Raw genomic sequence first — 21,982 nt, 5'->3', positions numbered from 1 at the left:
AAGCATGGTGAACTTTATATAAAATGTTCATTTTTCAGCTATTAATAATAATGTTATTTCATCTTCGATTAAGATATACGCCTAATTTTTTTTAAGCAACAAAAGATATTTAACAGATGCAATGGCTTTAATGGCAATAAAACAAACGAGAGCATATAAACATGTTAAAAATTAAACAAAACCAAGGACTGAATAAGTATAGGTGATCAAATTATTGTACGTGACATAGATTGAACCTCCTTGATGTTGAAACAAAGTGATTATCATATCTGAGCAGACGGGAAAGGATCGCACTGTTGGTGAAGTATTGTTCCAGGCCAACGAATTAATGTGGGAGGGTGACCAGTTCCCTCTCCACGCCACTTAACTTTCGTCAAAACTAATCAGATCCGGATACCCATCTACTCCTCTGGGGCTTGGACCCAACTGCAAATATAGTCACATTACTTGGGCGAAAGTTGAATCACACCCTCAGATTTGCAGGTGCGGAAAATAAATTCCGTTTTGCGTTCAGATTACGAGTACATAAAGCGTTACGGCACCTAGTGTTGAAAAAGAGGAAAACTACTTGCCATATCATACTACTGTTAGACTCGTCACGTATTTTTCAAAGAATGTGCACACTATTTTATACTCGTGAAAAATTATTATGGCGCACTTTCTGATTGCAGAGAATTTTTGAATGTAGTAGTCAGAAGAAAAGAAAATGTGATTCAAATAACATTTTGTCTTTTAAAACAAAAACATTGATTTAAAATAAAAAGTTTGGAGTTAAGGATGGGGGTGGAAAAGTGGGTTGGGGGGGGGGGGGGGTGTCTGAGTAGGTTTTCGACATTAAGAAGTCAATAAATACAAATTAAACAAACAAGTTTTATGAAGTAATATAATGAAGCAATTAGTCTTTTTGTTGAAAGATATTCCTAGTAAATAAAGGGATGAAAAACAACCTAGTGTATTGGAATAAGCCTGTGGTTCTCGATAGAAATTGTTCAGTAAGATGGATTCCTTGTTAAAATCTTATCAGCGCTGGTGGTGTGATAAATATAGAATCTGACATATAGTGGCTGATAAATGGTATGAAGGTAGACGTGGTAGATAATGGTGTTCGTGGAATTGGATTGAGAAGGAGTAGGAAGAAGAGGAAGAGGTGGAAGAGGAGGAGGAGGAGAAGAAGTGTTTATTGTGATGTGGTGATCGTGTTATTGTGTTGGTGATGATGATGATGATAATGATAATGATAGTAAAATAAAAAGTATTGGAATTTAAACATTCAAATGCCCTCTTGACTTTTAAATAACATAAATTGGATTGTTCACAAATACACCCACAAACACCCACAAACACACACACACACACATACATACACACACACACACACACACACACACACACACACACACACACACAATGTCTATTACAAATGCACTACCAAAACTAGTGGAACATTTCTCAGAAATATATATCAAAATAAGCGATTATCGTCCATTCGTTCATGGCAAGGGATACATAAAAAAAATAATGAGTAAAAATATCGTTTCTGGCATGCCAAGTATATCAGTGATATATCTACCCCCCCCCCATGCATGATATTTATCAAGATGGTAGTGTGCTGTCTATTGAGCTATGATCTGCATTTTACACTGCTTGGCTGCCAGCATTAAGGGCATTTAAGCATTTTGGTGTTTACCTTATATTGGTTCTGGCTCTATTCCTTTAAAACTGTTGTTATTTTGGAAATCTGTTGTTTGCAAACATGGTTTGTATTTTGACGAGAAATTGTGGTCTCTGTCATCATTATTCCTCCTCCTCCCATCATCATTATCATCATCATCATCGTCATCATCGTCGTCGTCGTCATCGTCATCATCATCAGCAAGACAAATGACATACTAAATATTAATTAATTAATGGATTAATTCAATGATGAATTCATGAATTAACAGATTTATTTATCTACTAATTTGGAATGCAGGTTGGTGAGGACCTGATCTCACCTGACAGTGTGGACAGAGTCCAGTCAGCCCCTCCCCAGTCAGGGCTGTACCAGCCAGTAGACTTCACCCTCCCTGTTGGACCCATCTTCAACTTCGTTTCTGGTAAGTTTTTTATCATCCGTGTTGGTTTTTGTTTGCTTGTTTGTTTCTTGTTGTTTTTTTTTAAAATTATGTGTGTGTTTGTGTATGTGTGTGTGCGTATGTGTGCGCACACGCGTGTGTGTGTGTGTGTGTCTATGTGTGTGTGTAATTGTATGTTTGTGTTTGTGTGGATGTTTGTGAGGTTATACTTAAAACTTTTAAACCATCACCAACGCTGTCACCAATGCTACTATAATCTCCTTAAATGGCAGTTTTCGCATAGTTATCACCATCATCATCATCATCAATGTCGCGTCAGTTCATATCATCATCATCATCATCATCATCATCATCATCATCGTCGTCGTCGTCGTCGTCGTCGTCGTCGTCGTCGTCGTCGTCGTCTCGTCGTTCGCGTCGTCGTCGTCGTCGTCGTCGTCGTCGTCGTCGTCGTCGTCATCATCATCATCATCATCATCATCATCATCATCATTATTCAATTGTTTTTATTATAACTGTGTTCTGTGTGGTTTTGTGGCCTTGTGGAATGACACTCATATTCGGACTAACCCCCCCCCCCCTTCCTCTTCCTGGCGCACAAGTTGAATCCTTGGAAAAGGCTTTTTACTCAAATACTCTTTTCACACTTAGAAATGAGTACTGGCCGGTGACAGCAATGTCTCTGTCAAAAAGAAAAAATTGTAATATTGCCTCACAGGGATCATTCTTGTACTTTGCTGGTTTGGGACCCCTTGGCAGTTTGAGCACATTTAGTGGATATTGCTCATTTTGTTTTTTAATTTTTTGTTTTGTCCTCTGCATGATGTCTAATGTCGTTTCATGATCTACTACTTGTACCATTTCCCTCCCCCTTGCAGCCACAGTCGTGATGCCTTCTGGTAAGCGTGCCTACCCTAACATTGAGGATAACAAAGATGGCACAGTGACTGTCAGGTACCAACCCACAGAGACAGGCCTGCACCAGCTACATATGCAATACAACAATGAGGAGATTGAAGGTAGGCAAATTATTATTATGATTTAGATATTGTCTGATTCCTTGAATAAGTAAGAGAAACCAAGCTGTGCCATGCCAAAGTCAGAGTATACTGCCTGAATTGGATCTTGAGGACTTGAAAAAAGATTGTATTTTGTCCATCCTTTGACATTAATGACAAATTTCAAGACTTTAATTTAGTTGTGAAGGAGATTGTCTTCTATCAACATAACAGTGTGAAAAATAACCAAAAGCATGATGAGGTAAGATGAGGTTAAGAAAAGAAAAAAGTCGTATAAAATGTTGGAAATATATGTTAAAGCATGAAATGTGTATAGCAGATTATAAAACTGTTCAATTTTTTCGTTTCCGTGAACCTTCTGAGCTAGCACATTCCATACTCTAATAGGCTTAAAGTTGAAAGTAAAACTTTAAAGTAAAAAAGAAAGCCTAAGTGAAATAAAATACAAATGAAAATTCGCGTTTCCCAATTATCAAAATACAGCAAGAAAAAAAAAAGTTTATCATTTAAGGAAATGTATGAAATAAAAAAAAAATGAAGAGAAGAAAATGTTTTTGGGATATTTTATTAATGTTATATCTTATATATTATTATACTGGTTAAACTGTTGTTTTACTCTTTATTGGTGTGTTGCTAATCCATGTGCTTTTCCATCTGTCACCACAGGCAGCCCCTTCCTCTTCCATGTGGAGGCCATTGACTCTGGCTATGTGACTGCCTACGGACCTGGTCTCAGCCATGGAGTTGTACATGAAAACGCTGTCTTTACTATCAACACCAAGAATGCTGGAGCTGGTAGGTTTCCAGAATCTAATTATTAACTAAAAATGAGAAGGACAGCTCGTGGTTTGAGAAGCAGAGAGATTAATCTTTGACAATGGTGTATATATATATAGTCAACAAAACAGTCAACAAAACAACTCAGTCCTGAAGATGGCAAATTAAGCCTGAAACATTGATGTAGACTGCCCCAAACATTGTGGTAAATATTTTAAATAATAATTCGCTCCATTACTACATGTCGAGCACTTTTCGTACCATATTTGTATCAAACACGATTCAAAATATATATATAATATATATATATATATATATATATATATATATATATATATATATATATATTATATATATATATATATATATATATATATAAAGCTGTGTGTAGTACTCAATGTAATGCTGCATACATTCTGTCATCCTCAAAAAAATATTAATAATTTTGAAGTACCTACATCATAACTGTGGATGAGTGCTATTTTATTGTTAAACTATATGTCTATTTTGACAACCCTTTTATATTATGTTCTATATAATATTTCTGATTAAACAGGTGGCCTTTCCTTAGCCATTGAAGGCCCCAGTAAGACAGAAATTCAATGCAAGGACAATGAAGATGGAACCTGCACTGTGTCATACATGCCCACTGCCCCTGGCGAGTACCAAATCACTGTCAAGTTTGCAGACAAACACATTGCTGGATCACCATTCACTGCCAAGATCACACGTAAGTCTTATGTTCTTTTCAATGTTTCAACGTTTATGATTCCGTTTTTTAAAGCAGGCCATTAGACCTATGCGGTCCTAAGGAGCCAGATTTAAAACAGTTTGTGTACTGTGAAAGGAAAGGATCCAAATTAAGTAGCAGGGTCCGAAAATTAATTCTAATGCTACTCAGATTCGAACCAGGTCTTTCGACTTTAATGTCGAGCTGCTGGCCACAAATCTGTGTGTGTGTGTGTGTGTGTGAGAGTGTGTGTGTGTGTGTGTGTGTGTGCGTGTACTTGTTATTATTTGTCTATTTTTCTTCTTGTCCCATGGAATTCTCAAATTAGACAATTGTGGTTGCCTTAAAGAAAGCGTAGAAGCATCTTGGAACTAATTGCAATTCTTTTTTAAAATATAAAATCTGTTTTTTTTCTTTTCAGCTGGAGAGCCAAGACGCAAGAACCAGATAATGGTTGGCAGCAGCTCTGAGGTTTCCCTCAAGGTGACTGAACAAGACATTGATTCCTTGTCAGCCACTATCAAATCCCCCAGTGGACGGGAAGAGCCTTGCTTCCTCAAGAGGCTCCAGAATGGACACCTCGGTAAGAATACTTTCAATTTATTTTTATATACTCAATGATGGCATGAACAAATAATGGTGATTGCATGTTTGGCCATATCTACACTCATTTAGTTTTACAAGATCAAGCAACATTGCCCATTTATATGGGTATGTCTTAAGTTCCATTCATACATGCTAATACTGTCATTGCTATGTCAAATTGAAAGACACAAAAAAAGAGGATTTTATTGTATCAAATTGCATGCAAGGTCATCAACCTAAAAAATAAAAAGAAGTAATAATCATAACAGTATTTATAAATCTGAAATCTATCTTTTTTATTTTTTGTCTCTTGCTTTCTCATTAAAAAAATTTCTGTTGAATTTTTTTCCCTCCTTTTTTAATTCTTTTGTTTTCCTTCTGTATTTCTTTCTTCCTTTCTTTCTTTATTTCAGTCACTTTTTCTGTTATTTATTCTTTCTCTCTATTTTCCTTTCTTTCTTCCTTCCATTCCTCCTTCCTTCCCTACTCTCTATCTATTTTCTTTCAGTCTTTCTTTCTTTTTTTTCTTTCTCCATCTCTATTTTTCCTCTAATTTGATGAAGTATAAGAAATGCCTTGTCTGGCACTGTTTCATACACACCTTTTTAGATTTTTATAAGAATATGTGAAAAATCAAGTTTCTTGGTGTATAATATATGTATAAAATTTGCTTCCTCAAAGTCTCCGAACTATAATGTAAGTCCGTCTACAACCCTCTTGTATATCCTATAGGCATCACATTTACACCCCGTGAAAAGGGAGAGCACCTTGTCAACGTATACCGTGCTGGTCAGCACATTGCCAACTCCCCCTTCAAGATAATGGTTGGAGAGAGTGAAATTGGCAATGCCTCCAAGGTCAAAGTTTATGGCAAGGGCCTGGAAGAGGGAATGGCCAATGAGATCAACGAATTCACTGTTGACACAAGGGAAGCTGGTAAGCGATATTAAGTCAAAAACTTTCTTCAAAAGAGGAGGTCCTGATTGTGCAGTTGTTAGAGCTGTTATAGGGTAGCTGGACAAGTTAAATATAATGAAAAATACTTTTGCAATTGACTAGCCAGCAATTTTCACTGCCTATTTAATGTCACTAGAATAATTTGGGGGAGGGGGGGGGGGGGGGTATTGTTTGTAGATTAGTTTTATAACTTTTGACAGTCAGTTTTTTTTTTTAGATTGTGCTTGACGTTAAGATGTGTAATAAAAAATAAATAAAAGAGTACCACAAGACCTCGGCCATTATTTATTGAAAAGTTGTTGCTTTGTTACCTCATAAAAATAAGCCCTTTTCAGTCATTACTTGTTGAAAATTAAAATTGACAGTACAAACTTTCATTATCTTTGTTAAATTGTTATACCATAAAGTGTTTTGGACTCATTTCAAGAAAGTGTGTGCAATACAGAATTCACAACAACAAAAAGACCCACAAACCCCCCCCCCCCCCCCCCAAAAAAAAAAAAAAGACCCCAACAATATGAAAGTGACAGTTATAAAAATAAAATTGAACTATGTTGTTTAAAGAGAAAGAGATAAAAATAAGAAAAATGAATGCGATCATTGGACTGATTATTTGTTGATATGATTCACCTTTCCCAGGCTATGGTGGCATGTCTCTATCTATTGAGGGCCCCAGCAAGGCTGACATTGAGTGTCACGACAACGAGGATGGTACCTGCAGTGTCACCTACAAACCCACCGAGCCTGGCACATACATCATCAACATCAAATTTGCTGACCAGCATGTTCCAGGTAAGGGATGGCAACTCTATTTGAACAATACAAATAAATAAACACATGTCAAAAGGCTGATGAGAGTGAGCTGATGTGATGGAATTGCAGGAAGTCATTTACTTTTGTATTGGGATGTCCATATTTCAAACCTGATTAGGAGGCTGGACATTTTCTTATGACCTGTGTTATATAATTGATCTGTACCATGTAAAGTATCCTTTGTGATGTAATGCTAACAAGTCTGTCCAAAAATCAGATGACCTTAGGTTTGGTTCCCAGGAGAGGAAGGCAGATTATTTTGAAGTTAAGTGGGGTTTTTTTTTTCATGCTTTTCTATCTGCTCTGTCTGTGTGTTTGTATCTTAGTTTTTACTTTTTAAAAAATCAAATGTTTCTCACTATTGTCGGTTTGCAGGCAGTCCTTACACCGTGAAGATTGGAGGAGAGCCATCTGCCAAGGTGACAGAACGCATCACACGCCACAAGGAGGCTGCTGATGTCACACACGTAGGAAGTCAGTGTGAACTCAGTCTCAAGATTCCAGGTATGGATGGGTGGATGGATGAATTCACGTGTCTAATGATCTAAAATAATAAAGAAAAAAATGGAAAAGACTGCTCAATATACTTTATATCATTTATTGAATATAAATTTTACAATAATATAGGCCTATCATTTTTTTAAAAAGGTAGAACGGTTTTCTACTCATTCTTTTTTATTTCATTTCACATCAATTTTCAGATTACTTCCCCCCAACTTTCCCCCCTTTCATCCTAAACTATTTGCTTAATGTAATCATGCTTTTTTATACCCTCTATTGGATGATGTTGTTGGTGACGATGATATTGATAATAATAATTATGGTCATAATAATTGTGATGTTAAAATGAATGTGATGATGATCATAGAGCATCTTAGGATATACAAACATCTGTTTTTTTTGCATCCAGGCACAACTCCATTCGACATGACTGCATCTGTCAAGAGCCCATCTGGTGTGACAGAGTTGTGTGACGTTGTCAGTCTGGATGACTCACACTACAGCATCAAGTTTGTTCCTCAGGAAATGGGGGTACATACTGTCAGTGTCAAACACAAGGATATGCACATCCCGGGTAAGATCCAAACCCTCACTGTACTACAGGTCTGCCGAAAAATTATGTAGTTTATGAAGCCATTATTTATAAACTAAAAGATTGTTTTATTCCAATGCATTTCATTATCTATTTGTTAATGAGCTTTTGAAATTAAGTCCAAAAGCTAGAGATCAGAGCATAATCAAAACGCGTCACAACAAATGTATGCAATATATGTCTCGTACCACAAATGATATGTTACAAGTACGTTTCCAATCAACTTATTCTTACCAAGTAAAATATTCAGAACCAAGCTTACAGCATACAAATTGCAATAACGTCAAAAGTCCATCATGTTGTAGGTGTGCTTTGTTTATCTTTCTGGAATATTGAAACGCATAGTTCTTTAGTTTTTATCAATCTTAAAGGAAAATTAATTATATTGATACAAATACAAACAATTGTGCTTTTTGATGGTTACGAAATCATGAATTTTGGGCTAGGGCTAAGATAGCATGCAAAGAATTTAATAGACTAGCCTTATAGCGCAGCTATGTGATCTTGTGATATGACAATCACGCTCGGTTTGTAGGGTCCTGGGTTGGAGTCCCGAGTCCCGCTGTGAGTGACACATAGTTGAATCCTTGAAAATGATTCTATACTCACATTCTGTCACTGTACTCAGATGTAAAATTAGTACCTGGTCGTTAACGTTTTCTCTGTCAGATAACAAAATTGTAATAATGCCTAACAGGAGTCATATCTCATCCGAAATGTCAAGTATTGCTGTTGGTTATGGACCCATTGTAAAGTGCTTTGAGCATGTTTAGTGGATATTGCGCTTAATAAATGCTCAACCTTTAAAAAATAGAAATACCAATAGAGCAATTTCAAATGAAGTCAAGCAAAATACAAACAAGACAGCTGGGAAATCATACTTAATATTCCTCCATTTAATGTTGACAGTCACTTTATGCTGTGCTTATAGAACAACTTATCTACTGGTAACAAACTTCTCAGCCTTATTGAAACCTTCAAAGATGCATTACAAATGATTTGGAATGTAGGTGTTTTAGTCTTCTTTTGGACATGCACATTGTCAGTAATGCTCTCTGGCTGAGTCTGTCGATTACTTGAAGAAGACGAAGAAGATAAAGAAGGAGGAGGAAGAGGGCGAGGAGCAGAGTATAGCTTGCTACTACATGCTGGAAACAAATGGTCATATCTTTTTTTTTTTTTTGTTTATACTAGTGACTTGACTTTTATATCTTCCTTTTTACAGGTAGTCCATTTGAATTTACCGTTGGCCCCATTGCTGGAGGAGGTGCCCACAAAGTCCATGCTGCAGGCCCTGGTCTCGAGAGAGGAGAAGTTGATGTACCTGGTAAGAAAACAAGATTTTGTTATGATGTACAAGAATATAGCTATTTGTGACCCAGTGCCTGAGAATGCATTGTGTTTAGGTGAATGAGGTGCTGTAAAATCAATTTTATCACCAGAAATATTCATTTTGGGCCAAATTTATTTGTCTTATTGAGGACAGAAAATATATTTTTGAGAGAGATTAAACAAAAGGTCATATTCCTGTATTCATTTTTACTGTAAAATTATTTTTTTAATACCAGATTGACATGATAGGTCACATTTACTCCACATATATATTTATACAGAAATGTAATTACGCTTTCTAAATCAATTGTAATTTTAGTCATCTCAACTCTCAAAATCAAGTAAAGCATATTGATTGTGTGAGATTATTAACAGATTTCTAACATTTTTAGTCTCCAAAGATTTTAGTTTAAGACTAACTGATATTTCCATTGTTTTCAATTAGAGAGGAAAATCTGATGATAATGAAAGAAATGATGAAGTTGATAAAATAAGAGAAATCTATATTTAGACATTTAATGATCAGTCTGAGCTTTGTGGCGTATTTTGGTTCATTCAGTTTTCCAGACTTTGATAAACTAAATAATATGCTTTTAGACATTCCTCAGATCCCACCTTTTGTCTCATAGTGACATTATTATCAATGCGATGAGAGAAGGTAATCTCACATGCTGTTGATATTTAATCACAATCAAAAATACCTACAAGCTTTATGCATCGTTCAGTTTTATATTAGACTAAAAAGATTAATATTCTGATTTATTTCATTGGAATTTTATTTTTTTATAATTTTATGAGAGTTCTTGATGTAATAGACATTTGCAACTATGAGGGTTTCAACAAGACTGTCAATATAGAAAGCTAATGGCAACTATTTTTACTATCTCTGTACTTATTATTTGATTAATTATTTTGCTTATTCCATTGCTTTACAGCTGACTTCAACATTTACACAAGAGAGGCTGGTGCAGGAGGTCTGTCCATTGCCGTGGAAGGTCCCTCCAAGGCTGAGATTGATTTCCAAGACAAGAAAGACGGGTCTTGTAACGTCTCATACAGAGTGTCTGAACCTGGTATGTAACGACTCTTTCTCTTATACTTGCTCCTTCCTTCCCTCTTTTGCTGCCTCGTCACTCTCTTTTTTCACCCATTGTTTTGTCCTTATTATTTTATCTATCATCTTTTTTATCTCCCTTGCCACCTATTTAACAGTCAGACCACCTGTTTATCATTTCATTTAAAAGTTCATTAAATTTAGTTAAATGTTGAATATGCATTTGGTCCACTATCACTATACACCAACTGTAATATATAACGAAAGTAATTATTTCAAAGTCAGTATTCAACTACCTTCTTCTGTTTTTAGCCAGTTTTATGAAACTTGGTAAATAACAAAATGTGGTCCCTCTCCAGGTGAATACTATGTTTCTGTGAAATTCAACGATGAGCATATCCCAGACTCTCCCTTCCGTGTCAACATTACCCCATCTATTGGAGATGCCAGGAAGCTGTCTGTCCAATCTCTCCAGGATAGGGGACTACAGGTATGATGGCAATTATTACCCACAATATTATCATAAAGGTCCAGAGTCTTCAGAATTAGACGCAAAGAACTTTTGGTTTAGTTATTCTATACTATGAGACTTGGAGATGGACAGAACATTCTGGTATTGTGTCCAGTTGAACCTGATGCTGATAAAATCAAAATTATAAAATTTGAATTGAATAGATATGCTTTCTTTTTTAGTCAAGGAGAATGATGAAATGAATTTAATTTAGGAATTGTCATAACTGTCGATAAAACTTTCATTTAAATTAATAGAAATCATGAACCTCAACCATATATGACAAAAGTATTAAAGTCTTCAGAGCCATTAGTCATTAGGGTCATGGAGCCAGAATTTATCCAGGTTTCTATAGCGTGAAACGGACAACAGCAATTTCTTGCTACCCTTTGGATAGGATGTAAGTCTATCGCAAAGTACTTTCTGCCAGCCCCAACATAGCCAGATACACAATCACTGCTGGGTGAACAGGGTAGTCAGAAAATAATCTCAACTTCACTCGGGATAAATCTTGGTCCTTTTGGTTGTGAAGCAATTGCTCTAACAACTGAGTTATCGGGACCCCCATATATAAAAGAAAAACCCCACATAGAAACACAATTTTACAACTTATTTGATCGCCTAAAACATAGTCCTTCAGAGCCAAAGGACTCATAGAGGTGATTAGCTGTTGCTTACTACCCTTTTGATAGGATGCTAGGTGCTGCAAAATACTTTCCATCAGATCTAAAAGACCGAGCTACCCAATCACTGCTGGGTGGGCCAGGTTCAATTTCATTCCATTTGCGTTTAAAAAGCGATTTCTCCATCAACTGAGTTATTGGGAGCCCCAAAATCAAACATAGATCAAGAATATTTGTGTACTTTGGCAATTCATGCAAACTATTTATATAGTCTCTATTGTAGAGGACTGCAGCTGTGCATAATATCATAGCTCCAGCATAAACTAGAATTATGATAATATATGCATTAATTGATATAATGATACTCACTAGTTTATTATATTTAGAGTTTAAGATTGTTTAAAAGGGATGGTTAAATCTATTAGTTGTTTTGGTGGATTGGCAAATAATCTAATGTCTTTAATTTTAACCGTCCAGTATTGAGTCAGTAGCTAGGTCTCATTTAAATATGGTAGAAAATTGGTGCATTTTGCTTCATACATAAGAAACAATGATAAACCTCAGGTCCACTGATCTTAATTCAAGCTTTAAAGGAGTGATTTTGACATAAGACAAGAGTGTCTCTTTGAAAAATAGTAATCTCATCTTACAATACTCTCTTATGCAAACCCAATGCCAATGTATTTAATATCATTTTAGCAAAATCAAAAGGCTATCAATAAATCTCTAACTCTGTGGGTTTCCTATAGGTTGGCAAGCCAGCTGCCTTTGTTGTCAACTTCAACGGAGCCAAGGGTAGATTGACAGCCAGGGTTGTCTCCCCATCTGGGTCTGAGGAAGAAGCTTTAGTACAGGAGATTGATGATGGTCAGTGCCTTTGTATCATTTGTTGATGTTAAGGAATCCATTTTTTTTGGAGTGATTTAACTGAAAGCAAGAGAGTGTCTCAGATGATTAACAATTTTTGATATAAGTCATGTGAATATTAATTGATTAAAATCTAGCAGAATTCATCAGTTTGCAGCATGCTCCAATGCTTCACAATATCCCTGTCTATGAAGATTTTTTTAGTTATGTGCAGGCTTCCTTTATACAGTAATAGAAAATGTACTAGTTTTTAGTTTCAACCATCTTTAGATATTTACATGTCCAAATGGTTATGTCACTATAAATATGTAAATACAAACGCTTCACAATTAGGCATTTTAATGAATTCACGAGTAACAATCACTCTCACAAATGCACTATGGTAGTTATTATTTTCCCCCCATTCATTTGTTTTTATGTGCATGGACTTAGTGCATGGTTTAACTGAACCAGTAGTTACATATGAAGATGATGAAGAAGAAAAAGATGTTTTAAAGATGGATCCCTTGCTCCCCTCAGGCCAATACGCTGTCCGTTTCATCCCCCGTGAGAATGGAGTTCACATGGTCCATGTCCTGTTTGACAACTACCATATCCCAGATTCCCCCTTCAAGATTGTGGTGGGCACTGTCAATGCTGATGCTGGAAAGGTCACAGCATACGGAGATGGACTTAAGACTGGAAAGACTGGTTGGTATCCTATGTATAGTTTATTTTTCAAGCCTTCAGATTATTTCAATGCCTTTTGTCCATGTTCTATCCCACAAATTTTTTGGGCTCAAGGAGGTGTAGTATTATTACCTGGAGGATAATTTGAAAAATAAGAAAGTAAAAAATTGATATAACATTTAAATAAGGAATGGAATTTGTATGATGAGGGACAGAACCAGCGAATGAATACAATTTTAAAAAATATAGAAATAACCAGGTGTTTTGATATTATACTGAATGGAACAGCGCTGTTCTTACATAGATCCAGAGCAGTTCTTATCACTTGAGAAAAAAATTTAAAAAACAAAAAAAACTGCCTACAAAACTAATTTTTTAAAAAGTAGATTGAGATGGAGTCATAGATATTGAGGGTTTTTAACGAAAAAAAAAAGCAAAATTCAACTATTATTCTGTATCGCCTATACTGGTTTTAAAGATGATCATTTGATGAGGATGGCCATAAAGTCAGACTGGTCTTGTTGTGAATATGTGTAAACAATATATTGTTAGACTAAAAGTATACTTGATTTTTTTTTTACCTTCCCAACAATTTTTTTTTTTTAAGTTACAGACATCTAACAAAAAATACTTCATTGATTAGTGTTTATGTCATAAATGTTATTTGTCATGTTTTTATTTATATGTGTCTGTTAAAATTTGCAGGTTGAAAATGATAAACTTTTTTTTGAAAATCAACTATGCATGAATTTGGCATTTATTTGGAAATCAATTTTATTTCCACTTTTTTAATATATTCCATTGTCATATATTGTTTCATTATTTATTTTATCAGGTGAGGTGGCCAAATTCATTGTGAACACTGTCAATGCTGGATCTGGATCATTGGCTGTCACTGTAGAAGGACCCTCTAAAGTCAAGCTGGAATGTAAAGAGGTAAAGAAACCGAAAAGATCAGGCTAGATAATAATCTGAAAAATTGGGTTTGATGCAATTTGAGACAATGCAGGAAGAAAAAATTCATGGACTAGGAGGAAGGTAGTTTTTTGAGACCTTTTTTTATCGGGTTAATTTTTGGTAATTTTTTTCAGGTACTTTAACATACAGACTTATTCAAATTTTAAAGGAAACTGACATGGATGTAGATCTCATGAAGGATTGAAGAATATGAATATTTTATTTCACAATCTCCAGTCAACTATCCTGTATTGTAAATATTGTGTTTGAATATAATATTTCAATTTGTGATTTTCAAATGACTATCATTAAATTGTTCCACCAATTGTAAACATTATGATGCACCATGGCCATGATCAGGTAATTGTTGAATACGAAATGAGGTATCCATCTTAGCTCTCAATACATGAAACTCAATCAGTTTATTTAATTTGGAATAGACTATGGTCTGGTCAGACAATACAGCATACGATTATAATTTCTTGTATCACACTAAAGGAACAATTAACATGAGATTATTTGGGTTCCTAGTGGATATATCAGGTGTATGTTCAGTACTGCTGTTGGTTTGGGACAGATCGTAAAGCGTTTGAGCACATTTGGTGAAAGTTGCAGTATATATATATATATAATCTCACTTTTGTTTGTTTGTATTGTTTTTTTTATTAGACATCATTTCTTTTTTTTTCATTTCATGAAATTCTGCAGTATTATATGTAATTATGTAAATAATGGAAGGAATATGGCTTGGAGAGTCAATTTGATTTCTTTGTAAAATGAAAACCTAATCAATTTGAAACGCTTCTTGTCCATTGATCAGGTTGATGAAGGTTATGAATTCAGCTACTGCCCCACTGCCCCTGGTGATTACATGATTTGTATTAGATACGCTGGTGTCAACATTGCTGGCAGTCCATTCAAGGCCAAGATTGAAGGTGAGGGATGCTAAAAAAAGGTTAAACCTTTTCAACGGATTTAGCATGTCAAAAGTATTACCCTGTCAGGCAGTTTTACTGTAACTATAAAGAAAATAGTAAATTTGTATCAGCTTAGGAATGGAGCAAAGAACATGTTTAGGCTCAGACCCTTTCTGCAATGAAAAAGCAATAATAAAGAATGATATTATACAAATCAATCTGGAGATATGACATTCGATTTTATGACGAGCCTTTAAAATAATTCTTCAAAAAGGAACAAAATGCTACTGTAAATAGCTTTAATCATTTAAAGAAAAGAAATGTCGGCCTTGAAATAGGTCAACTTTGTGCATCACATCTGAAACAGTTTAGATATACGATGACTACTATTCAATTTTCCTAACTGTAGACCTTTTACATGAACAACTTTAATTGGTATTTACACATTTTTTAAAGAGTCAGAATGGGCCGGATTCAGATTATTTCCTTCAGATTCAGTTTTTTAAAAAATCACTCTTAAAACTATAGAGGCACACCTCAAAAAGACACCCCCTCCTTAAAACACGAAATGATATTTCAGCCTTCTTTCACATCAGATTTTTTTCATTTTGTGATAGTTTGACAGAGGACATTGTTTCATAAATAAATGTATCTGAAATTGAAGGAAAGTCTTATAATAATAAAAAAGTAGCAATGTTATCCAGACTTGGCCCCAGGGTTAAGTTTCTTTCAGGGCGAAAGAAAATATTGTTAATTTTATAAGCAATGTATATGTGACCAAATTTAATTACACTGCATCAATTTTAAATCATTTAAAGTAATGAGTTATAGAAAGAATTATAGATGTTCTGAATTGTCTGGTTGACACTTTTTTTTTTTAATTTCGGATTTTCCCCCGAAAGTGCTGATAGTTTGTTAGTGGCCTGTGACAGGTCTGCAATTGGTCAGAAGTCTTTGACTAAAACCTCACAATTTCAATCCTTTGTCATGTCCAGGTCAAGGCCAGCCAAGTGCCATGCAAGAACACGCCTCTGTCGTAGTGGAAACTGTGACCAAGACCAGCACTACCACCCAGTTCCGTGGCATCCAGAGGTTTGCATCAGATGCCAGCAAAGTCACAGCTAAGGGTAATGGACTCACCAAGGCATATCGTGGCAAACAAGCCACCTTTACTCTGGATGCTTCACAAGCAGGTATGTCCTGTTTTTAAAAAACTGGTCCTCTTTATCTTTAGTCAGCTGTGGGTTCCATCTTGGAGTTGTTGCCCTTGAATCACTTTTTATGTCATGCTTTGGTGCTTGTTAAATGGGATTGCCAATCAAAATAGGCTTTATTTTTTAAAGATGATTTTTATCTTATTTTTAAAAAATCTGAATTTACCTTCCACTGAATCTTATAGAATATTTTTTAGATTTGTTGTTTGCATCAGGTCCAATAAGTGCGCGAACATTCATCAACGAACCTTTCAGTAATAAAGTTCAACTTGATCATCAGAATGCACATAAAGTGTAACAAAAACATGATTCCACATGGAATTTCCACATAGAGATATTGTGTGAACCAAAATATTGACAAATAGAGTTTTGTATAAAAATAGTTCCTTTTCTCAACAGTGAAAAGTTTTTAATGGTTAAGTGTAGAAACCTTTGGTGTATATTAAACTGTTTTGTTATGTCATAAGAAAATGGTAAATCCATCTTTTTCATATTATATTTGATTCTTAGACAGTATACTGTACCTTTAAACTTTTTATCATAAAATCAGCAATAAGTGTTTCTCCTACATTTAAATGATTATTTTTATTGTTTGTAATTTATCTTGGGTCCTAGCAAAGAGTAACATTCTTATCATTCAAACTGGATAAACTCTAAATAAGCGATCTCTTTGGATGGAAACGGCTCTTTTTTAATATACTTATTTATTTTTCCTTATGGTTAGCTGACAAATGAATGACATTAATCACTCTATTCACCTATTCAATTCTAGGTAACAACATCATGTACGTGGGTATGATGGGCCCCAAAGGTCCTTGTGAGGAACTGATTGTCAAACACCAAGGCAACCTGCAGTTCAATGTCAACTACATGGTCAAGGAGACGGGTCGCTACATGCTCATTGTCAGGTGGGGTGAACAGGATATCCCAGGCAGTCCATTTGCCGTAGAAGTCCAGTAAAGACACACACGCACACGCATGTCTACCAGTCTCTTTGGATGTCTGTGGAGGCTCAATCTGTCGCTTTTGTTTGATTACCTTATTTTATCAAGCTTTTTAAAAACAATGTTATCTACCAAGCAAAATTATATTTTTAAACCAAAAGGAAATGATTTTAAATGATATACCTAGCGATATAGACATAAAGAGCATAGATGATTATTGTTGACTTTGTCAATATTGTCAATTTTTATAAATATAAGCAATAAATTGTTTTATTGAATAACAATAAAGAGATTATTTTGAGTTTATATTACTCGTCACATTTTTCAATGGTATTTAAGAGAATAGAATAATATTAGTATTATAAATTTTTTTTAAATATTATTATCGCAATAGTCTTGTGTAAAAAATTGAAAAATATTGTTTTCAATTTTGTGTACACTTTAGGGGATTACTTGTTTTGTGTTGTTTGTGTGGAATACCCATAAAATTTTAGATCTGATTAATGTCGTAAGGATGAAAGTAATATGTATCGCAATTATAGACCGTTTAGGAGATAAAGACAATTTATACTTTTATATGTATTTATGTGTTATGATGGGCATTGCTGGTCACTGTTATAGAAATGAATCTCTTTTTTTCCCTTGCAAAACTCTTTGACAAATTGATGAGTAAAGTATAGCTTTCAAGCTACACCATTGTTTGTCTATTGCAAAACGATTCACATAGTGTAAATGGAATTGTATTCTGTATTTTGTTATGATTGGAATTCTGGTATGTGCCTCATTCTCTGTGATATAAACTTCTGCTTTTCGGTGATGAGATTATTATGTGGTTGTTTGTCTGTTTAAGGGAGCTTATCGGAGTAGTGACCATGAAGTCATAAACTGCAAACTTGAAGCATTTGGTAGATTGATATTACCATAGATTATACAGTATGAATTTGGTACTTCATATAAATTTCAAACCATTTCTATGAATTTGGTGCTTCATATCAATTTCAAACCATTTTTGTTTTATCATAAAAAGTAATTTTTGGTTACTAATTAAAATTCAAAATTTTCTTACGAGTTGCCACTACATTAACACTCAATGCTAAAAGAAGGTAATTACATTAAATCCAGTTGGATCTGATTAAATAATCCATATATTCACATATAATAACAAAATATACTTCATGAATTAAAATGTGCATTTATGATGAATTTGATCAGAAACAATCACTCTTCGCTACATTTCAAAGCATCATCCATAATGTCACTATTTCGATATGAACTTTCTATTACCCTCACCCGTTATCAAATTTCTGCTTTCACTGACTGGGCTCACCCATACATTTGCGTCCATCACAAAGTGCCTGTTTGTAAAGATGTCCACAATTACAAGGCTATTTCAATCGTTGGTTGCTACTGTTCTTGTCCGAGTTTGTTGTTTATTACTGGTTGTGTTTCTTTGAGTTCAAACTGCTGGAACTGTATAGCATACAAAATGGTCATCGTCAACTGAAATCAAAAAAGCTTGAATGAGTGGTGATAGCAATAACATTTATTATAATGAATAGATTCACTATATGTTCCTCTTTGTGTGAAATGAAATAAATTCTATTTACTGTCTTATTTTTAAAAATCTATAATATATTTTATTCATGTTGACAATTTCATTTTTTTAAAAATCAATTTTATTACATTCATGGAAATTCAAACGCCTATCTGTGTTTTTATTTATATTATATCGAATGAATTGTTTGAAAATAAAACATAAAACACAAAAACAAGGCTGAGTAATACCAATGCTTTAATAACATTTTTTAAAAAGAGAATTTTCTATTTATCTATTTATCATGCAACTGCAGTAAAGAGATTTAAGTCACTCATGTTATCTAAAAGCAATGAAATGACTCCAATCCCTTAACACAACCTGAAAAAAAAAAAAGATATAATAATTTTATGGGTTTGAAAATCACAAATTATCACATTATTTTCAATTGCTCTTGTATGATTAATATTTCATTGTTTTTTGAGACTGTTTGGTTTTATTAATATTTTTAAGTGAACTGGGAAGGGGTGAGGGGGGGGGGGGGGGGGTCTTAATTTGTACATATGCATTTTTCTAGGATACTTATATTGAATTGTTTGTGTGTGAATGTATAACCAGATATATTGGTGTGTCGTTTTTTATCAATGTGCTAGTTTTATTTTGGTTATAATTTGTCTGTAATTTCTACCGTTGTTGATAATGATTTATTTTACAATGACTACAAACTTCGAGATTATGATAAAAGTTCTTCCATTATTGTTTTATCAATTACTACCGTCACCATTTATTTAAATTACTATATTCAAATTTTTTATCTACTGCTTTATGGATTTTATTGTATCTGTGATGTTGTTTAATTTCTTACAACTTTGAGTTTGAGAAAATTAAATTTTTCTTTACAAAAGTCTCCTTAGTCGTTTGTTAAAGTGCAGTTTTCTTATTTATAAACGTAAGAATGGTTTTAGTTCTTCTTACTAAATCAGTAGTAAATTTTAAAAATTGTTCTCGAGTTACTTAAATTGTGAATTGTATAATGTATATCATCTCTAAGGTGCTATATCCTCGTAGACTGTTGAGGCTGCCAATATCATATCTTTATCTTTATAATTTTGCAGTTACTATTTCTAAATAAAGAAAACAATAGCAATATTTTATTTCATTTTTAAATACTATTCTCTATTATTTTTTTTATGGTTCATAAGAATAGCAACATTAATAATAATTCTTTTTTTTTTTTTTTTTACCTTTAACAAAATACTTTTGCTTATCCATTCATTCATTTCATTTTCATTTGTTTTTGTACACACATTTCAAAAGCAGATTAATCATGGCTCTTTCTCTATATCCATCAATAAACCTGTGTTTCATGCAAGACTGCGAGTTTGAGTGTTTTATTAATGACTGTCCCATAGCGGGCAGGGAGGTACACACTGTGTCTTCTATCCCCTTATATCTGTTTTCCAACATACTTTCTGTCTTTGTCTTGGAATGAGATTGCTTGGTCATTTTCCTGGCCCTGGTCGGAGTCCTGGCTGGGAGGGAAACAGTCAAATGCATAGTTATTGTTTTGGGAGATGATATTTTTTTTCCTTGTAAATCATCTCTCTGTTATGTATTATTCTATTTGTTATTTTTAATGTATAATGTAAGCATTTGAGTGTGTTCCTCTTTGTTGGATTTTGTTATTGTGCCCGGATGAGACTTATAGGTGATCTCAAACTAAGTTCATTGATTGTGTGCTCTTGGATTCTACATCTGATCCCTATTTGTTCTCAGTTCCCCTTTGTCTTACTTTCTCTTGGATGCTTTAATTGTAATTCTAGAACTTTTTACTATCCCATTTTCTTCCTTTTTACTGGCGCTGATATAACCTAAATGTGTTGCAAGCGCCGTAAAACCCTTAAAAACATAAAACAATGACTGTTGCTTTTTCCTCCTTCTTTCTCAAATTAAAAATACAAATGTTTGATGTATTGCCCTCAGCTACAATTCAACTACCTTAATTATGGCATGTTTAATGACAAACTCACAATCTGTGGAAACTTGAACTCCCATCGTGGGCCATGTTCTTGTCATCTCTTCTATTTTCCCATATGATATTATATATAATGGGTGTCTTTTCCATGTGGCTTTCTTCTGCCTTACTCTAGAATGATACTATTTAGTTCTGCCTGTTCCATGGTTGAGGAGGGAGTCGGATAAATGTTGCAGTCCGAGATAATTTATTTGCCTTGAACCTCATCTTGTTATATTTTCAATTATTAGATATTATTGATAAGCATTATAGTGTGTCCCGTTTGATAGGGACTGCGTGCCTCGGACTGGTTGAGACTTCTTGTTGTGAACTGTTAAATTAAAAAGACTACAGCTACAAATGCTGGGCTTCTATCCCCTTATAACTGTTTTCCAACAAGCTTTCTGTCTTTGTCTTGGAATGAGATTACTTGGTTTTGTCCTGGCCCTGGCCGGAGTCCTCCAAGAGATTTGAGTGTATTCCTCTTTGTTGGATTTTGTGCTTGTTGGATTTTGTGCTTATGTCAGGATGAGACTTATTGGTGATCTCAAATTAAGTACATTGGTGGTATGCTCTTGGAATCTACATCTGATCCCTTTTTGTTCCCAGTTCCCCTATGTCTTACTTTTTCTTGGGTGCTTTGTAATTCTAGAACTTGTTACTATCCCATTTTCTTCCTTTTTACTGGCGCTGATATAACCTAAATGTGTTGAAAGCGTCGTAAAACCATTAAAAACAACAAAACAAACAGCTACAAATGAATTTTGTTCATGGCTCTACCTCGGTTTGAACGTTTTCTTTGTCCAACTTTCTCTCGGACATTACCAAGCCCAGATATCCCCTCTCTTTAAAACTTTGACATTTCCATCATCATTTTATTTTTCTTCAAACTACACTGAGCAAACTGTCCAGATTTATCTGCCCATATGGTCATAATAAGGTGCAACGTTTAAAAATGACGACCATAGTGTGAAAGCCAATAACATTTAACACAAAATGTCTCAAAATCCTCAAGATTAACATAATATTATTTTGTACGTTTACGAAAGCTACAAAAGAGAAATTGACAGCTTGTGTAAACTTAATATTGCTTACTTCATAAATGCGCTGTTGCTACAGGCATTCTAGTGTTGACTGAACACCCCCTCTGTTAAGAAATAAGACGCCATGTTGGAAAATATAAAGACAAGACACAAAATCACATCTTAATCAGAAAAGAATCCATTTCACTCCGCTAATGTCGCTTAACAAACCGTATTTTAATCATGCTTAGCCTGTCTGTCGCTCTGGGTGGGGT

The 21,982-nt window shown here is 34.5% G+C and overlaps 1 protein-coding gene across 5 annotated transcripts in view; it reads left to right on the top strand.

Annotated features, from left to right (window-relative positions):
- LOC144975048 (filamin-A-like) overlaps nucleotides 1-20,045 on the top strand; it is a 138,444-nt gene extending 118,399 nt beyond the window's left edge. For all 5 annotated transcript variants that reach the window (XM_078918726.1, XM_078918725.1, XM_078918724.1 and 2 more), the window contains 18 exons: nucleotides 1,973-2,096; nucleotides 2,954-3,094; nucleotides 3,761-3,889; nucleotides 4,428-4,601; nucleotides 5,023-5,184; nucleotides 5,919-6,122; nucleotides 6,783-6,935; nucleotides 7,332-7,460; nucleotides 7,867-8,031; nucleotides 9,275-9,376; nucleotides 10,317-10,454; nucleotides 10,795-10,925; nucleotides 12,319-12,436; nucleotides 12,956-13,126; nucleotides 13,941-14,041; nucleotides 14,883-14,997; nucleotides 15,975-16,172; nucleotides 16,966-20,045. In XM_078918726.1, the coding sequence (XP_078774852.1) occupies nucleotides 1,973-2,096; nucleotides 2,954-3,094; nucleotides 3,761-3,889; nucleotides 4,428-4,601; nucleotides 5,023-5,184; nucleotides 5,919-6,122; nucleotides 6,783-6,935; nucleotides 7,332-7,460; nucleotides 7,867-8,031; nucleotides 9,275-9,376; nucleotides 10,317-10,454; nucleotides 10,795-10,925; nucleotides 12,319-12,436; nucleotides 12,956-13,126; nucleotides 13,941-14,041; nucleotides 14,883-14,997; nucleotides 15,975-16,172; nucleotides 16,966-17,153 (2,643 nt within the window). In that variant the 3' untranslated portion in view covers nucleotides 17,154-20,045. The remainder of the gene's footprint in view (nucleotides 1-1,972; nucleotides 2,097-2,953; nucleotides 3,095-3,760; nucleotides 3,890-4,427; nucleotides 4,602-5,022; nucleotides 5,185-5,918; nucleotides 6,123-6,782; nucleotides 6,936-7,331; nucleotides 7,461-7,866; nucleotides 8,032-9,274; nucleotides 9,377-10,316; nucleotides 10,455-10,794; nucleotides 10,926-12,318; nucleotides 12,437-12,955; nucleotides 13,127-13,940; nucleotides 14,042-14,882; nucleotides 14,998-15,974; nucleotides 16,173-16,965) is intronic.
- Nucleotides 20,046-21,982: the final 1,937 nt, after the last annotated feature.

The sequence above is a fragment of the Berghia stephanieae genome, chromosome 6 (assembly GCF_034508935.2).
Source record: "Berghia stephanieae isolate SIO BIC M18660-M18661 chromosome 6, UCSD_Bste_1.3, whole genome shotgun sequence".
Lineage (NCBI taxonomy): Eukaryota > Metazoa > Mollusca > Gastropoda > Nudibranchia > Aeolidiidae > Berghia > Berghia stephanieae.
This window is presented reverse-complemented; position numbering and strand designations above follow the sequence as displayed.